Source organism: Drosophila suzukii, chromosome 2R (assembly GCF_043229965.1).
Source record: "Drosophila suzukii chromosome 2R, CBGP_Dsuzu_IsoJpt1.0, whole genome shotgun sequence".
In the NCBI taxonomy this organism is placed as follows: domain Eukaryota; kingdom Metazoa; phylum Arthropoda; class Insecta; order Diptera; family Drosophilidae; genus Drosophila; species Drosophila suzukii.
This window is the reverse complement of record NC_092081.1, coordinates 1,787,023-1,806,575: the sequence shown is the minus strand read 5'-3', so window position 1 is coordinate 1,806,575 and position 19,553 is coordinate 1,787,023. Positions and strand designations below refer to the sequence as shown.

Below are 19,553 nucleotides of genomic sequence, written 5' to 3'. Positions count from 1 at the left end.
GAGTAAGATTAAGGTCCTAGGTGCCTGTGCTTTTTAAACGAAGTCATGAGCGATCCGTTAACGGGAGCATTTGGTAATGTTAAAAATAAACCAAGTTTTGCTTTTCTGTCAAAAATGAAGCCGGGACGTGAGAATTTTTAAACATTACTACAAATGAAAAAAGGTATATATTAAAAAGTCATTGCATGCATTCTTAAACAAAGAATTTTGTATCTACTTCTCTAGCCAGGGCTCAACTGTTTAAAAATGACCCTAATTGCTTTTGCTACATATGTGGCAACTACTTTATTAACAAGAAAGGAAGTTAGCTTCGGCAAGCCGATGCTTATATACCCTTGCAGCTATAATTACTAAATTTAAAAAAACAAAAAATTATATTCCCAATAGTATAAGATAATATGTCAAAAAACACCGAAGCTATAATTTGTTTCATATTATTTTCCTACCAATTTTCCGATCGTTCCTATGGCAGCTATTTTAATAAAATTAAATTCGAAATTCAGAAATAATTAAAAAATGTTATTTCCAAGCGTAGGAGGTTATATGTTAAAAAACACCGAAGCTATAATTTGTTTCATATTATTTTCCTACCAATTTTCCGATCGTTCCTATGGCAGCTATATGATGTAGTCGTCCGATTTTAATAAAATTAAATTCGAAATTCAGAACTAATTATAAATGTTATTTCCAAGCGTTGGAGGTTATATGTTGAAAAACACCGAAGCTATAATTTGTTTCATATTATTTTTCCACCAATTTTACGACAGTTCCTATGGCAGCTATATGATATAGTCTTCCGATTTTGATAAAATTAAATTCGAAATTCAAAACTAATTAAAAAATGTTATTTCCAAGCGTATGAGGTTATATGTTAAAAAACACCGAAGCAATAATTTGTTTCATATTATTTTCCTACCAATTTTCCGATCGTTCCTATGGCAGCTATATGATATAGTCGCCCGATTTTGATAAAATTAAATTCGAAATTCAGAACTAATTATAAAATGTAATTTCCAAGCGTTGGAGGTTATATGTTGAAAAACACCGAAGCTATAATTTGTTTCATATTATTTTCCACCAATTTTACGATCGTTCCTATGGCAGCTATATGATATAGTCGTCCGATTTCGATAAAATTTAATTCAAAATTCAAAGCTAATTAAAAAATGTTATTTCCAAGCTTAGGAGGTTATATGCTAAAAAACACCAAATATATCATTTTGTTAATTTGTTTTTCCTATTATTCCTATGGGAGCTATAAGATACAGTTGTGCGATCCGGCTGGTTCCGACTTAAATACTACCTTCAAAAGATATAAGACTTTTGGGAAAGTTTCAGCCCGATAGCCTTAAAACTGAGAGACTAGTTTGCGTAGAAACGGACGGACAGACGGACAGACGGACATGGCTAGATCGACTCGTCTAGTCATGCTGATCAAGAATATATATACTTTATATGGTCGGAAACGTCTCCTTCACTGCGTTGCAAACTTCTGACTGAAATCAATATACCCTCTGCAAGGGTATAAAAATAAAATAGCCCCTATAACCTTACATGTTTTGTAAAACAAGCAAGAAGCATTAAAGACAATGGACAGCAGGGGCAATGAAGCAGATGTGGTTTGCTTTATAAAGGCACTAAACAAGCAAGGGTTATGCTTTCATTATGTCGCAAATAAATTTCCCAAAATAAGTAACGAAAAATTCATGGTAGAATTTTGGACGGTTCAAAAATTAGAGCTCTGATAAATGACAACAGCTTTATAAATTCAATGACAGAAGCGAAATTTTAACTTAGAATTCTTTTAAATTTTCTGGGAAATAATAACAATAATAATAATAATAATAAAGTTGCTTAAAGTTACTGTGATTTATTTGAAAACATGCTTCACGACTTCAAGGAACTAGGCTGTAACATGAGTTTAAAGGTACATTACCTGCATAGTCATTTGGATCAATTTCCTCAAAACCTTGGAGCTTACAGCAAAGAGCTAGGGGAACGATTTTACCAGGACTTCAGGAGCATAAAAGAAAGATACTAGGGAAGATGGAATGAAAACATGGTCGCTGATTACTGCTGGTGCATGACGCGTTTGACCCACAGCTTTGGGCGGTTTGTGAGCGTTATAGTGGGCGTGGCATATTCACATAAAAAACTTCCGCTGCGTACAAGGCTACGGAATCTAAATCTGAGATCCCAATTCTCTATCTTTGATAGTTTCCGAGATATCCAAGTTCATACATACGATTTATTGAAGTTTGTGGGCGTTAAATTGCGCGTGGCAAACTTTTTTTTGGGTTTGTTGATAGGTATTGATGAGAACAACACATTTCAGTTAAAATTTTTACTCCAGCATCAAAACAGTTGGAGCCACTGTTTTGGACGGTTTGTGTGCGATAAATTGGGGTCGGCAAGCTGCTGAAGCAAACTTGCGCTGCGTAAGAAGCTCAGGAATCTGCAAGCCAAGTCCTAATAGCCTAGCTCTTATAGTTTCCGAGATCTCAGCGTTCATCCGGACGGACAGACAGACGGATATGGCTAGATCGACTCGTCTTACGCTTCCTTCTGCCTGTTACATACTTTCCGACGAATCTAGTATACCCTTTGACTCTACGAGTAACGGCTATAATAAACAAAGTTAAATTATGTCTTTTCGTATATGAAAAATACATATAATATGTATACCCTTGCAGAGGGTATATTGATTTCAGTCAGAAGTTTGCAAAGCAGTGAAGGAGAAGTTTCCGACCCCTTAAAGTATATATATTCTTGATCAGCATGACTAGGCGAGTCGATCTAGCCATGTCCGTCTGTCCGTCCGTTTCTACGCAAACTAGTCTCTCAGTTTTAAAGCTATCGGGCTGAAACTTTCCGAAAAGTCTTATATCTTTTGCAGGTAGTATATAAGTCGGAACCAGCCGGATCGGACAACTATATCTTATAGCTCCCATAGGAATAATAGGAAAAACAAATTAAAATAAGGAAGAACGCTATAGTCGAGTACCTCGACTATCAGATACCCGTTACTCAGCTAAATAGAGATATGCAAGCAGCAAATCGAGATTTAAATACGCCACCTACCGGCGGTAGACAGATTTAAGCGTTATGGGCGTTAGAGTGGGCGTGGCAAAATTTGAATTTTGAATCAATCGATAGGTATTGACGAGACCAATACATTTCAGTTAAAATTTTTTATCTAGCATGAAAACTGTGGCCGTCACAGGTTTCGATTTCAATCGATAGGTATTGACGAGACCAATACATTTCAGTTAAAATTTTTTATCTAGCATGAAAACTGTGGCCGTCACAGGTTTGTGGGCGTTAGAGTGGGCGTGGCAATTTTTTTTTCGGGTCACTCGATAGGTATTGATGAGAAGAATACACTTATGTTAAAATTTTTATTCTAGCATAAAAACTGTAGGAGCCACAGTTTTGGGCGGTTTGTGGGCGTAAGAGTGGGCGTGGCACATTGTTGAAACAAACTTGCGCTGCGTAAGAAGCTCAGGAATCTGCACGCCAAATCTCAATAGCCTAACTTCCATAGTTTCCGAGATCTCAGCGTTCATCCGGACGGACAGACGGACAGACGGACATGGCTAGATCGACTCGGCTAGTGATCCTGATCAAGAATATATATACTTTATGGGGTTACGAGTAACGGGTATAAAAATTATATCTCTGGTGCTTTTTAGCATATAACCTCCTAAGCTTGGAAATAAAAATTTTTAATTAGTTTTGAATTTCGAATTTAATTTTATCAAAATCGGAAGACTATATCATATAGATGCCATAGGAACGGTCGTAAAGTTGGTGGAAAAATAATATGAAACAAACTATAGCTTCGGTGTTATTCAACATACAACCTCCAACGCTTGGAAATAACATTTTTTAATTAGTTCTGAATTTCGAATTTAATTTTATCAAAATCGGACGACTATATCATATAGCTGCCATAGGAACGATCGGAAAATTGGTAGGAAAATAATATGAAACAAATTATAGCTTCGGTGTTTTTATACCCGTTACTCGTAGAGTAAAAGGGTATACTAGATTCGTCGGAAAGTATGTAACAGGCAGAATGAAGCGTTTCCGACCCCATAAGGTATATATATTCTTGATCAGGATCACTAGCCGAGTCGATCTAGCCATGTCCGTCTGTCCGTCTGTCCGTCTGTCCGTCTGTCTGTCCGGATGAACGCTGAGATCTCGGAAACTATGAGAGCTAGGCTATTGATATTTGGCGTACAGATTCCTGAGCTTCTTACGCAGCGCAAGTTTGTTTCAGTAGACTGCCACGCCCACTCTAACGCCCACAAACCGCCCAAAACTGTAACTCCTACAGTTTTGATGCTAGATAGAAAATTTTAACTGAAATGTATTGTTCTCATCCTTCACTGCGTTGCAAACTTCTGACTGAAATCAATATACCCTCTGCAAGGGTATAAAAATAAAATAGCCCCTATAACCTTACATGTTTTGTAAAACAAGCAAGAAGCATTAAAGACAATGGACAGCAGGGGCAATGAAGCAGTTCTGAATTTCGAATTTAATTTTATCAAAATCGGACGACTATATCATATAGCTGCCATAGGAACGATCGGAAAATTGGTAGGAAAATAATATGAAACAAATTATAGCTTCGGTGTTTTTATACCCGTTACTCGTAGAGTAAAAGGGTATACTAGATTCGTCGGAAAGTATGTAACAGGCAGAAGGAAGCGTTTCCGACCCCATAAGGTATATATATTCTTGATCAGGATCACTAGCCGAGTCGATCTAGCCATGTCCGTCTGTCCGTCTGTCCGTCTGTCCGTCTGTCTGTCCGGATGAACGCTGAGATCTCGGAAACTATGAGAGCTAGGCTATTGATATTTGGCGTACAGATTCCTGAGCTTCTTACGCAGCGCAAGTTTGTTTCAGTAGACTGCCACGCCCACTCTAACGCCCACAAACCGCCCAAAACTGTAACTCCTACAGTTTTGATGCTAGATAGAAAATTTTAACTGAAATGTATTGTTCTCATCAATACCTATCGATTGACCTAAAAAAAAGTTTGCCACGCCCACTTAAACGCCCACAAACCGCGAAAACCTGTGACGCCCACAATTTGCATGCTAGATAACAAATTTTAACTGAAATGTATTGGTGTCGTCAATACCTATCGATTGATCCAAAAATAAATTTACCACGCCCACTCTAACGCCCATAACGCTTAAATCTCTCTACCGCCGGTAGGTGGCGCATTTTAATCTCGCTTTGCTGCTTGCATATCTCCATTTCCCTTTGAGTAACGGGTATCTGATAGTCGAGGTACTCGACTATAGCGTTCTTCCTTGTTTGACATATTATCTTATACTATTGGGAATATAATTTTTTGTGTTTTTAAATTTAATAATTATAGCTGCAAGGGTATATAAGCTTTGGCTTGCCGAAGCTAACTTCCTTTCTTGTTAAAAGCCTGTTCTTCACGTCAAATTTTATGTCAATAGAGGTGAATATATTCCTTAAATGTCTATAAGTTGTGATCGACATAAGATATGTTGAGACCTTAAATGGAAATCTGTAGAAGGGCATCTAAGCAATTTATTGGCATGCATATCAATAAAATTGAATATACACTCTCAAAGATATCTTTTATCAAAAGATTAAAATATGTTTTGTTTTTCAAACCACGATTTCACAAATACCCCACGTTAGGGTCAAAAACTAAGTGTGCAGATATGCTTATTCACGTCTGTATTAAAATAATTTTATGCCCATACGCCTGCACCAAAGGTCCCCAAAAATAAGGAGAGTAGCTTGATATAAAAATGAAAAAAAAATACAGAAATTCGGAAATACTTTGAAGACTAAGTATATATTGCTACCATAGGCGAGCCCAAACTGACCCAAATTCCAATTGTTTTTTTCCATTTTTATACCCGTTACTCGTAGAGTAAAAGGGTATACTAGATTCGTCGGAAAGTATGTAACAGGCAGAAGGAAGCGTTTCCGACCCCATAAAGTATATATATTCTTGATCAGGATCACTAGCCGAGTCGATCTAGCCATGTCCGTCTGTCCGTCTGTCTGTCCGGATGAACGCTGAGATCTCGGAAACACGGAGTTTCTCGGAGCTAGGCTTTTGAGATTTGGCGTGCAGATTCCTGAGCTTCTTACGCAGCGCAAGTTTGTTTCAGTAGAGTGCCACCCCCACTCTAACGCCCACAAACCGCCCAAAACTGTAACTCCTACAGTTTTGATGCTAGATAGAAAATTTTAACTGAAATGTATTGTTCTCATCAATACCTATCGATTGACCTAAAAAAAAGTTTGCCACGCCCACTTAAACGCCCACAAACCGCGAAAACCTGTGACGCCCACAATTTGCATGCTAGAATACAAATTTTAACTGAAATGTAATGTTCTCATCAATACCTATCGATTGACCCAAAAAAAAATTGCCTAACGCCCATAAACCGCCCACAAACTTCAAAAAATCGTAAATATGAACGTGGATATCTCGGAAACTATCAAAGATAGAGAATTGGGATTTCAGATTTAGATTCCGTAGCCTTATACGCAGCGCAAGTTTGTTACGCGAATATGCCACGCCCACTCTAACGCCCACAAACCGCGAAAACCTGTGACGCCCACAATTTTTATGCTAGATAAAAAATTTTAACTGAAATGTATTGGTCTCGACAATACCTATCGATTGGTCCACGCCCACTCTAACGCCCATAACGCTTAAATCTGTATACCGCCGGTAGGTGGCGCATTTTAATCTCGCTTTGCTACTTGTATATCTCTATTTAGCTGAGTAACGGGTATCTGATAGTCGAGGTACTCGACTATAGCGTTCTTCCTTGTTTCTTTTGCTATATCAATGTTATAAATTTTGCCAAAGTGGTAGACAAGCCCTTCACTGTGACCGCATACTAACAAAATACCACACGCACTATTAGAATGATGTTTCTTTGTTTTACAATTTTACAATTCTAGAAATGTTTGCTTTTTCATTGAAAAAAAAAATTTGCGAATTAATCTAATCCAGGTGGAAGACTAATAAAAACAAGATTACTAACAACATTATACCCAAGCGTGTGTGTGTGTATATAGGCATTTATACCTGACGGTGGAAATTCTTTATAATACCTACCGATACGCTTTTGCTTAAAAATATTTCATTTGCATTTCTTAAGCAGATTAAACACATTTCCTTCAAAAGGCAAAACTAATTTCATATATCAAATCGAATTGAAATTGCATTCCTACGTTTAAACACTTTTCTCCTACATTTATGAGTAATAAACAAGAAAGGAAGTTAGCTTCGGCAAGCCAAAGTTTGTATACCCTTGCAGTTATAAGAAATAATCAATGTTAGTAACACCATATTAAATTTTTAAGGATTGTTGCTAGCTTCAGTAAAATTCGAAATTCCCAAAAGTAAATAAAATGATATTCCCAATAGTACAAGATAATATGTCAAGAAACACGGAAGCCATAATTTGTTTCATATTATTTTCCCAACAATTTTCCGATCGTTCCTATATGATATATTCCTCCGATCGTTCCTATATGATATATTCGTCCAATGTTGATAAAATTAAATTTAAAATTCAGAACTAATTAAAAAATGCTATTTCCAAGCGTAGGAGGATATATGTTAAAAAACACCGAAGCTATAATTTGTTTCAAATTATTTTCCAACCAATTTTCCGATCGTTCCTATGGCAGCTATATAATATAGTCGTCCGATATTGATACAATTTAGTTCGTAATTCAAAACTAATTAAAAAATGTAATTTTCAAGCTTAGGATAACCTAGGATAAAAATCACCAAAGATATATATTTTTTTTCGATTATTCCTATGGGAGCTATAAGATATAGTGGTCCGATCCGGCTGGTTCCGACTTATATACAACCTGCAAAAGAAATAAGACTTTTGGGAAAGTTTCAGCCCGATAGCTTTAAAACTAAGAGACTAGTTTGCGTAGAAACGGACTATGATATAGTCGTCCGACTTTGATAAAATTAAATTCGAAACTCAGAACTAATTAAAAAAATGTTATTTCCAAGTGTAGGAGGATATATATTAAAAAACACCGAAGCTATAATTTGTTTCATATTATTTTCCAACGAATTTTCCGATCGTTCTTATGGCAGCTATATTATGTAGTCGTCCGATTTTGATAAAATTAAATTCAAAATTCAGAACTAATTAAAAAATGTTATTTATTTATTTATTTCGCCAACGGAATTTCTTTACTGGCTACTTGTACAATTCAACAACTTATCTTACGTACTAAAATTGACAAAATAATTGGCTTACCTATGCTTAAGAATTGATTTACTTGAGAAGTAGTCCAATTGCATATCAATTGGAAGTGCGTTAGACTCACATAAGGTTCTATAGAGGGGCTCATCATGGGAATAATTTGTCCGCCGCAGCTCGAGAAAAAAAAGAAAAAAAATTCCGAAGTTGTCTAGACGAAGCGTGAAAACCAACTTTTGAGAGTAGTTCTTGACAGTCGATACTACCATCCACCAAATCAGAGATGAAGCAAATGGCGAGGATACTTCTACGATGCTCAAGGGATGGTAGGTGAACAAGCCTACATTGCTGGTGGTATGAAGGGGTAGAGTCTAAAAACCTCAGCGGCAACAAGGCGAATTTCAAAAACTGTTTCTGTAGACGTTCTATTCTGTTTCCATGAGTGGTAGTGAGGGATTATAAATAAGAGACGCATATTCTAGTTTAGATCGGACAAATGCAAAATAAAGGGCAAATCTGGTGTAGGGATCCGTGAATAGTGATGCGTTCCGTTTCACAAATCCAAACATAGCATAGGCCCTGGGCATGATGTAATCGAAGTGTGCTGCAAACTTAAATTTCGAGTCAAACAACACTCCTAGATCCAAGGATTCCTGCCGCAGTTGTAGAGGTTGACCGTTGATATTATAGGATGTGACGACATTGTATACGGATTTACTCTAAGTGACATAGAAGCACTTGCTTATGTTAAGAGGAAGAGAAATTTGGCTACACCAAGAGCTCAACGAATCTAAGTCATGTTAAGCCAATTGTGAGTCTTTCGCAAATTTAATAGACTTCAAAATTTTTAAATCATTGCATACAGGAGACACTCTGAAGATAGACAGAACCTCACATCATTAATGAAAATTATGAAAAGCAGAGGTCCCATAGCACTCCCCTGAGGAAGGCCAGAAGTTGCCAAATAGGAATCCGAGAAATGTCTATTAATATTAACTCTATAAAGACGATGGTGTAAACATGATTTTATACAATTTAGTAATGCCGAATGTATACCCAAGCGGGCCAGTTTTGCCAGTGGGCACTGTGGCTAACTTTTTCAAAGACTTTCGCAAAATCAGTGTAAATAGCATCAACCTGAGATCGCATATCAAAGGCATAAATGCAATAGTTGCTGAAAACGGCAAGATTAGTCGTAGTTGTCCGACCTGCAACAAAACCATGCTGAGAAGTCCTTATATATGTTTTTATAAGAAATGATAATTCATGGGCAACAATGCGTTCGAAGAGTTTAGCAATATTACTGATCTTTGCTATAGGCCTGTAATTGGCAATGTTATTCTTCGGCCCTGATTTTAAAATTGGAGTCACGGATGCGACCTTCCATCTATCCGCAAAGTGTCCACTAGGAAGTGATTTATCAAACAGAATTTTTAGTGGAACGCATAGCACCTCTATACAATGTTTCAGAAGGTAGGCCTAAATCCCATCACAGTCCGGAGTGTAAGAATCAACGTCTTCCACAGCCCTATGAATATTCTCTTCTAGCACGGTTATTCTACCTAAATTCAATAGAGGAGTGATCGCATTTAAGGTTTGAGAACCATACCGGACTGTTGTTGGCTCAAAATTAGCTTTAAAATAAGAGGCAAAAAGATTTGCAATTTCTGTATTTGAATGGGAAGATAAATTCCCTAGGAACATAGCAGATGGGACTGAAGAAGCGTTCTTCTTCGAATTGATGAATCGCCAAACAGAGTTGGGATTACTTTTTAGCCCGTTCTCAACACTCGTTATATACTGATTGTAACAAAATTTATTTAGAAATTCAAATTTTTGTTTGTGCTGCAAGTGTCTATTCCAATCACCAGGATCCTGTGTAACTAAAAACCTTTTATAGAATTTATTTCGAAGATTTTTAAGCTTTTTCAAACCTTTCGTATACCTTGGCAACTTAAACGAATTGTGGACCCTTTCTCGAGCATTGTTCTTAATGATGTTTAAAATAACAACTAAAAAAGTGTCATAACACGACTCCAAACTAACATGTGATAAAACTGACTCCCAGTTAATGGCAGAGATCTCATTTCTGATGGCACAAAGGCTGGTTTCATTCAAAATAAATCTAGGTGAATATTCAGCTGAAGGCGCAAAACTGTAAAAGTTTATACTTAGTAGCAATGGTCTATGATGGATTTTACAATGAATTACATGGACTAAAGAAAAGTTAATATCAGCGCTAACGTATACTAAGTCTAAAGTTGTATGTTAGTTATTAAATATATTATTGACTTATATTAAGCCCATACTGAAAATATCATCGATGAAAAGAATCTCGCGTGGTTGATGTATGTTGCTTGGCAGTGAAGAGTGATGCTCCGGATCCTGAGACCAAACGAGGGATGATAGATTAAAGTTTCCAATCACACAGATATGTTGATGGTCCTGCAGATTATTGTAGATGTCGGTAATGTTTTCAAGCTGATCCTTGTAAAGTTTATATGAACCATTCGATGATATGTATGACACCACAATTTCCAGCGTTTCGGATTCTCCAATTATCGACACCGCAACTTGATCAATAAGGGTATCTTTAATGAGAAGTCCAATTGACAAGCAGCGCAAATTGCAGCGAACAGCAACAATTACACCCCCCGGTGTAATTCGGATTCCGGATTCGCATTTAAGGCATCATAGCCCAATGCCCTTGGAAGTATCCCAATGTTGTAAGCCTGCAGATCGCCTTCAGTAATGTAGTGTTTTTAATACGAATTTTATCATGCAGACTAGGATTGATGCATTCTTGAAGTTTGCTAGATACTTTTAGTAAAGAGCAACTAGTTCTTAAGAGCGATGGCAATGTCGCCGTTAACAGAGCATATCTATCCAAGTTGAGTGTAGATGGACAATGTTGTTGTTGATGCTGCCATCGGGAAGAGCCACACAAAACAGTCGGTGAGAAATCCAAGCAATTTCGTAGCGCCAGAGAGGAGCGCGGTAATAAGGAAATTATACTGTGATCACGAGTATCACTCAAAGCAATTTTTGAAAACTCCAGCCGTTGGATTTATGTGAGCATTAGACAAATCAGACAACGAGAACTCCAGCCGACGTTGTTGTTGGTTCAATTGTGATAAGCGCACAACTCCGACGAGTTGTATCTGAATCTTGATGAAGTATGATGAGAGCGGCACTCCAAAGAGCGTTTGACGATCGTCGTGCGAAACAGACAACGACAACTCAAGCTGATGTTGTTGTTGCTTTGATTGTGATGCATGCACATCCCCAAAGAGCGCGCTTAGAGGGAGAAGCGTGATGGAATATGATGAGAGCGCCTCTTCGGTCAGCGTTTCACGAATGTCGCGCAAAACAGACAACGACAACTCCAGCTGACGTTGTTGTTTGTTTGACGGTGATGAGCGCACAACTCCGAAGAGCGCGCTTAGAGCGGGAATCTTGATGAAATATGATGAGAGCAGCTCTCCAGAGAGCGTTTGACAAACATCGCGCGAAATAGACAACGACAAGTCCAGCTGATGCCGTTGTTGCTTTGATTGTGATGAGTGCACATCTCCGAAGAGCGCGCTTAGAGCGGGAATCTTAATGGAATCTGGTGACAACGCCTCTCCAGTGAGCTTTTGTTGAACGTTAGACAGAGATCAACACATGCAGTGTGAAAAGTACGACGACAAAGCGATGAGCAACGAAGCGCCTCAAAACCGCGAAGCTGCGCTGCTGTAACTTCAGCATTGCACTCGGAGCACGAATAAGAATTCATAGCAAAAAGAAAACACGTCTGACTACAACGAATGCTAATCAGAGACTTTCCAAGCATAGGTTATATGTTAAAGAACACCGAAGCTATATCTTAAACTGTTGGGAATAACATTTTGTCTTTTTTAAAGTATTTCGAATGAAATTTAATAAAAGTCGTACGACTCTAAAATATAGCTGTCAAAGAAGCGGTCAGAGAAATAATGAAATAATTGTTATACCCTTGCGTTTAGAATAGGGCCGTCTGTTTTACGCAAACTCGTCTCTCAGTTTTAAAGCTATCGAGCTGAAACTTTCCCAAAAGTCTTATTTCTTTTGCAGGTAGTATATATGTCGGAACCAGCCGGATTGGACAACTATATATTATAGCTCCAATATTAATAGTCGGAAAAAAAAACTAAAAAAATGTATATCTTTGGTGTCTTTAACATATAATAACCTATGCTTGGAAATCACATTTTTTAATTAGTTCTAAATTTTGAATTTTATTTTATCAAAATCGGACGACTATATCATATAGCTGCCATAGGAACGATCGAAAAATTGGTGGGAAAATAATATGAAACAAATCATAGCTTCGGTGTTTTTTGACATATTATGCTATACTATTGGGGATAACATTTTGTGTATTTGTTAGAGTTTCGAATTAAATTTAGTAAAACTCGACGACTCTAACATATAACTGTCAAAGAAACGTCAGATAATTAATGAAATAATGATTTGTAAAAAAATTGTGCATTGTTGATTTTCATCGTATTTTTTCTACTCTGGGATATAGAATGTTTTAACTTTTCAGCATTACGAATTTAATTTTACACAAATATCACTGAAGCTAGCAACAATCCTTAAAAATTTAACATGGTGTTATTAACATTGATTATTTCTTATAACTGCAAGGGTATACAAACTTCGGCTTGCCGAAGCTAACTTCCTTTATTGTTTTAAGTAAAAGAATATCATTAACAAGTTTGTCATCGACTAAAGTAAATAAACTATTAAAGGCCCTAACAATGTTGAATTTCCAATGTCTAACTACATAAACTTTTTTAAATTCCTAGAAAAATTGTTTCACTAATTAAGAACGGGATACCAAGTAACCAAGTCCACGTGGCCTTGCCAACGGATATATATACATACGTATATATTGATCTTAATGCTATGACAATGGCTCATATATAAGTATTACAACAATAGTAATCATAGCTCCTATTTTTAAATCAAAAACTTCTGATATCAAATAAAAACATCTCTGAACGGGGTAAGGGGTCGGGTCGATCGCACCTTCAACATACAAATGTTCCAATAACAAATTTTTTTACGTTAAATATTGTAAATTCGACTAAATGAATACATCCCCTTCAGTTCTGCAGAAGGGACGCTGTGACATGGCTCAAGGCAAAAAGCTTTTTTGTTTTTTTTTTGTGCCTTAATCGCTGTGCCGCTGTTGACGTCAGCAGAGAAGTCGGCGCAGCGTAGAAGACTGCCTACGAAAACGATCGTGCAAAAAAGAGAGGCAGATATTCGGAGCTTCCCTCTCTTTCTTTGTTTTATAATCTGCCTGCACTCGGCGCCCTTAGAGACAAATTTCGGCAGGTCCGTTGTTTCTTTTGGGTCTCTCTGTTATGTTCGGCTGGCGACTAATGTTTCGGCGGAAAAATTTTAGTGGCGCAGCGACATGTGAATGCCCTAATATTTTAGGAGCATTATTGTATATCGAAAAAAACAACTAATATTGTTTTATAAAAGTAAATTATTTGATTATAGTAAAATTAAGTAAATTGAATTTAATGTAAATATTATGCTTACGTATTATAAATTAATATTACAATATAATTTTTTAGTAAAGTTATAGAAATTTAGTGCGTTAAAATATATTTAAATACTTAAAACATTTTAATAGTACCATTTTAAAAAAATTCATTTTGTATTTTTTACTCAAAAAGTAAAAATTATGTAGTCGGATATTTTTCGCTTTAGAAAGGGTATAGGTCCAGTGGCACGCGCCAACTACGAAGAGAAAACAAAAGAAATCAAGTAAAGGGGTGAGAGGAAGACTTGGTTCATTCTGTTTGAGTTATTGAAAGGGAAGCAAGCCCTTTAAATTGTGCGCAGCAGATTTACTTCTTTCGTTTTTTAAAGTGAAAATAATAAAGTCAGGTAAGTGTTTCATTAAGTTGAAGATGTTGTGAATTGATCTTAGTTTAAAGTATTAAGGTATTCAATGGGTTTCGTAAGCCCAAAGTGGATTATGAAATGTTTTGCGCCAATATAAAATCCTGTAAAGAGTGAAAAACAGCTTTAAAAGGTAAATATATACAAATAAAACGCATTTTTTTAACATATGCCCATGAATTTTTTCAGGAGCGTTGGCCAAGGATTCGGAGAACCCGGACAAACGTTTAAGGAAGGCGATGACCAATTTGAAAAGCAAATTAACGTAACATTAAACTAGGCTTACTAACAATAATTGTCCTTTAACAGAAAACATAAATAACACTATTTAATTAAAATGAATTTAAAAGTAAATAATAATGTATGTATTTAAAATTTTTTATTTTCATTAGTGAAAACTCATTGGAAATATTCTGAATTTCACAAGTGATTTCACCTGGGACGTGTCACTTCCAAGTGATTTCATAAGTGAACACTCAATGGAAATATTTTGATTTTCACAAGTGATTTCACGTGGGACGTATTACCGGCACGTGACAGGCCATACGAAAAATGAGTATAAGGAACAAGTGAAATCCCGTGGGACTTCATTTGAATTTTCACTTGTGAAAATGCGGACATCCCATACAATTTTCTATATGGAGCGTCACTTGTTCTTCACTTGTGCAAGAGGACAGGTCCCACGGGATTCATAAGTGAAACTTTTTTTTTGGAACTGAAGGGCTTGGATCAAGGTGCCACGAAGCTGAGATTCGAAAATGATTTTTGGATCCAACAGGACAGCGATCCTAAGCATTGTGGTAACAAGACAAAGCCTTTTATGTGTAAGTCCAGCTACATTTTTCAGCGGAAATCCAGATCTCAATGCCCTGGAGCGCAGGATCAGCCTCCACACCATTACCTCGGGAGGATAAGCTGAAAAAAGTCATTGTGGAATAATGGAATTAATTTAATCTACGGACAATTCTAAGCAATGTTGCCAAAGAAACTATGCCTTGGATATCGGGTTCGACATGTGTACATGTGCTGCAACACATCTACCTACGCACAGTGTGCGTTTACCGTTTCCAACAAGGTCGGACGTGTCGCGAACCAAAATGCAATAAGATCATTTGCATAAGTAGTTAGTATAGTAAAAACTTAAGAATTTAAAGACATAATTTAAAAAAATGGTTTTTTAATCTTAGCTGTCTTACAAATGGATACTGAAAACAGAAACAGTCAGAGACTTTATTAAAAAGTTACAACTTGGAGGCAATTACCGAAAATCTAAAATGTCAGCTTTATAAGGTGTTTTATATTGTTATTACTATTATTATGGTTATAAGCATTATTATATTATCATAGTAAAGAATTCTAATTTTAATCAGATTACAATCAGATTAATTTTTTAAATTTATTTGTATGTGTTCCCAGTGAAAGAGACGTTTCCTACCCCATAAAGCATCAATATTCTTGATTAGCATCACTATAAGTCTCGATCTAGTTATGTCCGTCTGTCCGTATAAACGCTGAGATCTCGGAAACCATAGAAGCTATAATGTTGGGACTTGGAATACGGATTTTTGGGCTTCCTGAGCAGCGCAAGTTTGTTTGAGTATGGTGCCACGCCCACTCTAACGCCCACACACGTCTATAACGCTAAAGTCTGATGCTGATCAAGAATATCGCTGCCATAGGAACGATTGGATAATTAATGTCAAAATAATACATGGACCGATATATTTCGTTTTCGGTAAACATACACTGCAAGGATATGGTAACCCCGGAGTGCCGAAGATACGATATTCGATTAACCGCCCACAAACTTCAAAAAATCGTAAATATGAACGCGGATATCTCGGAAACTATCGAAGATAGGGAATTGAGATTTCAGATTTAGATCCCCAAGCCTTGAGCGCAGCGCAAGTTTGTTACGCGACTCTAACGCCCACAAGCCTCCTAAACCTGTGGCGCCCACAATTTTTTTGCTAGATAGCAAATTTTAACTGAATTGTAATAGTCTTGTCCATACCTATCGATTGATCTAAAAAAAGTTTGCCACGCCCACTCTAACGCTCACATAACCATGTATTGAGATCAGGGGTAGGTGGCGCATTTCAGTCTCGCTTTGCTGCTTGCATATCTCCATTTCCCTTCTGTCCCATTAGCTGATTAACGGGTATCTGATAGTCGAGGCACTCGACTATAGCGTTCTTGGGCGTTTGTGGGCGTTAAGGTGGGCGTGGCAAACTTTTTTTTGGGTCAATCGATAGGTGTTGATGAGAAAAATTCAGTTTAGTTAAAGTTTTTATTCTAGCATCATAACTGAAAACAGCAATAATTTGTTTCATATTATTTTCCCACCAATTTTCCGAACGTTCCTATGGCACCTATATGATATAGTTGTCCGATTTTGATAAAATTTAATTCGAAATTCAAAACTAATTAAAAAATGTTATTCCCAAGCTTAGGAGGTTATTTGTTAAAAAACACAAACGATATAATTTTTGTTAAATTTTTTTTCCTATTATTCCTATGGGAGCTATAAGATTTAGTTGTCCGATCCGGCTGGTTCCGACTAATATACTACCTGCAAAAAAAATAAGACTTTTGGAAAAGTTTCAGCCTGATAGCTTCAAAACTGAGAGACTAGTTTGCGTAGAATCGAACGGACAGACAGACATGGCTAGATCGACTCGTCTAGTGATGCTGACGTCTCGTTCCCTGCGTTGCAAACTTCTGACTGAAATCATAATACCCTCTGCAAGGGTATAAAAGTCTCGTCAAAGACCAATGTCTAATAAAGATTGTCGAACACTATGAAGACATTTTATCAAATGTCACACTGACAGAAATGAATTCATAACTTCTTCAATTGCTGGCGTTATCGGTATCTTCATTTTAAACGGCTTGCATCTTAAACTAGCCGTTTAGCCGCTAGGGTCTCAAACTTTCTTGCCCCTTAACTATCATTACCCCAATCTATCCTATTCTTTAAAGACAAAATATTTGTGTATTCCACTTTAATACTTGCATAGATCCCATTCCCCAGATATCTGCTCGATTTTGTGACACTATATAGGGTTATATTTTCACCCACTGGTGGAGAATGCAAATTGTTTCAGTCCCGCCGCTCAGCAGCGAAGAATTTCACAAAATTGCTGACGCATTATTTTCCGAGTTTTATTGCGCTAAGTGACGCCGAAATGGGTTCCCGGATCAGAGGGGTGGGTCTGGAAAAATTATGAGGAAGGGGCTGTCAACAAATATTAATGTACTGGTAAGCGGAAAGAGAGCGGGGTACGCCTGCAAAATCTGTTTCAATTAAAAATTTTGCCAAAAGCTGGTGCCAGCGGCAATGCAGCGAAAATGAGTGCATACAACTTTAAGGAAGAGTCGCCCTGTAACGACCATATGCGTTCTCGCTGAACCACCACCAGATTCCTTCCCTTCTTCTGACAGAAAGCGGGCTGGCCATTTGGAACCCCTCAAGGAATGCTTGGATGGCAAGTGCAAGTAGGGGTCAAGAAAAATGTCCCCCAAAGATGGTAAGTGGCGAGGGAAAGCCACCAAAACCTGCTGAGAGCTCTCGACTGAACTTCGAGCTGCTCCTCTCACCTTGTGCAGAATCCCACGATGCGGAGCACGTTCCAAAAGTCATCGAAGTCCTCCTCCGCCGTGGGATAGAAGTGGTACCACAGCTCGAACACGTGGTACGGGAAGAAGCATATGAAGAACACTGAAAAGACAACCCAAAGCCAATTATAGTGTCCGTGGGTCTTAGGGACTCGGGATGCAGGATGCAGGGTGCGGGATGTGGTAAGTCGGATGGCGGAATACAGATCGGGGAATGCGATGACTTACCCACCACAAAAGCCACCACCATGCGGGCCACATGACGACGTGCTCTGGCCTGTGTACGGCTCTGCATGCTCTGCTGCTCCCCGGGCATGTTGCGGGCACTCATGTGTAGCCGGTTGGCCATCATGATGTAGAGTGCTCCGATGATGGACAGCGGCAACAGGTAATATATAAGCGCCTTGGCCGCTACCATGAACCTGGAAGAGAGTCATTAAACATGGTCCCTTTTGACTTGAGCAAGACTGATAAGGTCGTCGCAGGGATTGAAGGACATTCATTCAATTTCCCCTCAAAGAGGATTTTGAGAGTTTTTTAAATACTAGACAGGCATGACTATTCATAGTTTGTCTGACCAAATGGGCGACATTAAATTGCGCTTCTGCGAGGGGACCATAAAAGCGAGTATATAACTAAAGCATTCGGCAAGCTTTTAATGAAATCTAGCGAAATAGCGAACAGTTAAGGGGCGACCTCGGCTATTCAGGATCTGTGTAAATTACATTACAAGCAGATTATGTGGCAACAGCTGACGCCAGCCGCACGAAAGGATTTCCAACATGCGCTACAGGAGCTACATTGATGGGAAAATGAATTAGGTTCAACTTGCCGGTGTTTGCGAGCTTAAGCAGAGAGAGGGACCGGTTGAAAGGAGCTGCATCACGTGGTGGGAAAGACAGCTTGAGGGTATAAGGGCCTTTATGATTAATGCCGACTGACGGCAAGTGAGGCCCATTCGCAGAACCAGCGAATCTTGCAGTTGCTATAAATTTGGAATGCGAAATTCGTTTGCACCGATTAAGCCTCGTTGGCCAACATTTTGACCAGCATCTTTTGCGTGGTTCCTGGACCATAGTGGCGCCCATGGTTCCCTAGTACCGGGATCAACTTACTTCGCATACTCCGGGTCGCGGAATGGGGAGCACACTTCAATGGTAATGTTGCCCATGGCCGTAAACACGGGGTAGGACTTGATGTCGGAGAAGAGGACGGAGGGCATGCCCAGTAAGATGGCCAAGATCCAGATGATCGCCGCTGTGAACACGGTAAGTGGCTTGGTCTGTGGGAAGGGAGAAAGGCGGTTATTTCACCCGAGAATTTCAGTCGTCTCATCACTCACCTGCAGCTTGCGAAGGGGATTCACAATGGCGCAGTACCGCTCCCCGGACAGAGCGGTCAGTGTGAACACCGACACTCCTATGGATATGTCCTTGAAGAACTCGCTAATGCGACACATGTTCCGATCAAAGGGCCAGCTCTCCTGCGTGTATACGATTGTGGCCACGGGCACGCACACCAGTATAACCAGCAGATCTGCCAGGGCCAGGGACAGAATGTAGCTGTAAGTATGTAGAGTTGGTAAGGGATTATCCTCCCTGCCTCTCACCCGGTTAGATGTGCGCTCACTTGGAACTCTCGTCGGCCTGGAATGCCTTTATTATTGCCAAGTGACAATTAAAGAACGTTCGCAAAGGACCTAAAGAGCACATTCCTACTTACACGCCGCCC

General features: G+C 38.4%; 1 protein-coding gene and 1 long non-coding RNA gene across 3 annotated transcripts in view; one reads left to right on the top strand and one right to left on the bottom strand.

Annotated features, from left to right (window-relative positions):
- CCHa2-R (CCHamide-2 receptor) overlaps nucleotides 1-19,553 on the bottom strand; it is a 69,661-nt gene that overhangs the window by 17,827 nt on the left and 32,281 nt on the right. For both annotated transcript variants that reach the window (XR_005014018.3, XM_036813992.3), the window contains exons 3-6: nucleotides 19,165-19,384; nucleotides 18,938-19,104; nucleotides 18,051-18,244; nucleotides 17,805-17,925 (exon numbers count right to left, since the gene is read on the bottom strand). Coding sequence is in view for 1 of the 2 variants with exons in the window: in XM_036813992.3 (XP_036669887.2) it covers nucleotides 17,805-17,925; nucleotides 18,051-18,244; nucleotides 18,938-19,104; nucleotides 19,165-19,384 (702 nt within the window). In the remaining variant the exon portion in view is untranslated. The remainder of the gene's footprint in view (nucleotides 1-17,804; nucleotides 17,926-18,050; nucleotides 18,245-18,937; nucleotides 19,105-19,164; nucleotides 19,385-19,553) is intronic.
- LOC139352518 (uncharacterized) lies at nucleotides 14,063-14,531 on the top strand. The gene is made up of 3 exons (XR_011603731.1): nucleotides 14,063-14,189; nucleotides 14,247-14,337; nucleotides 14,394-14,531. It is a non-coding gene; the product is annotated as an uncharacterized lncRNA (long non-coding RNA).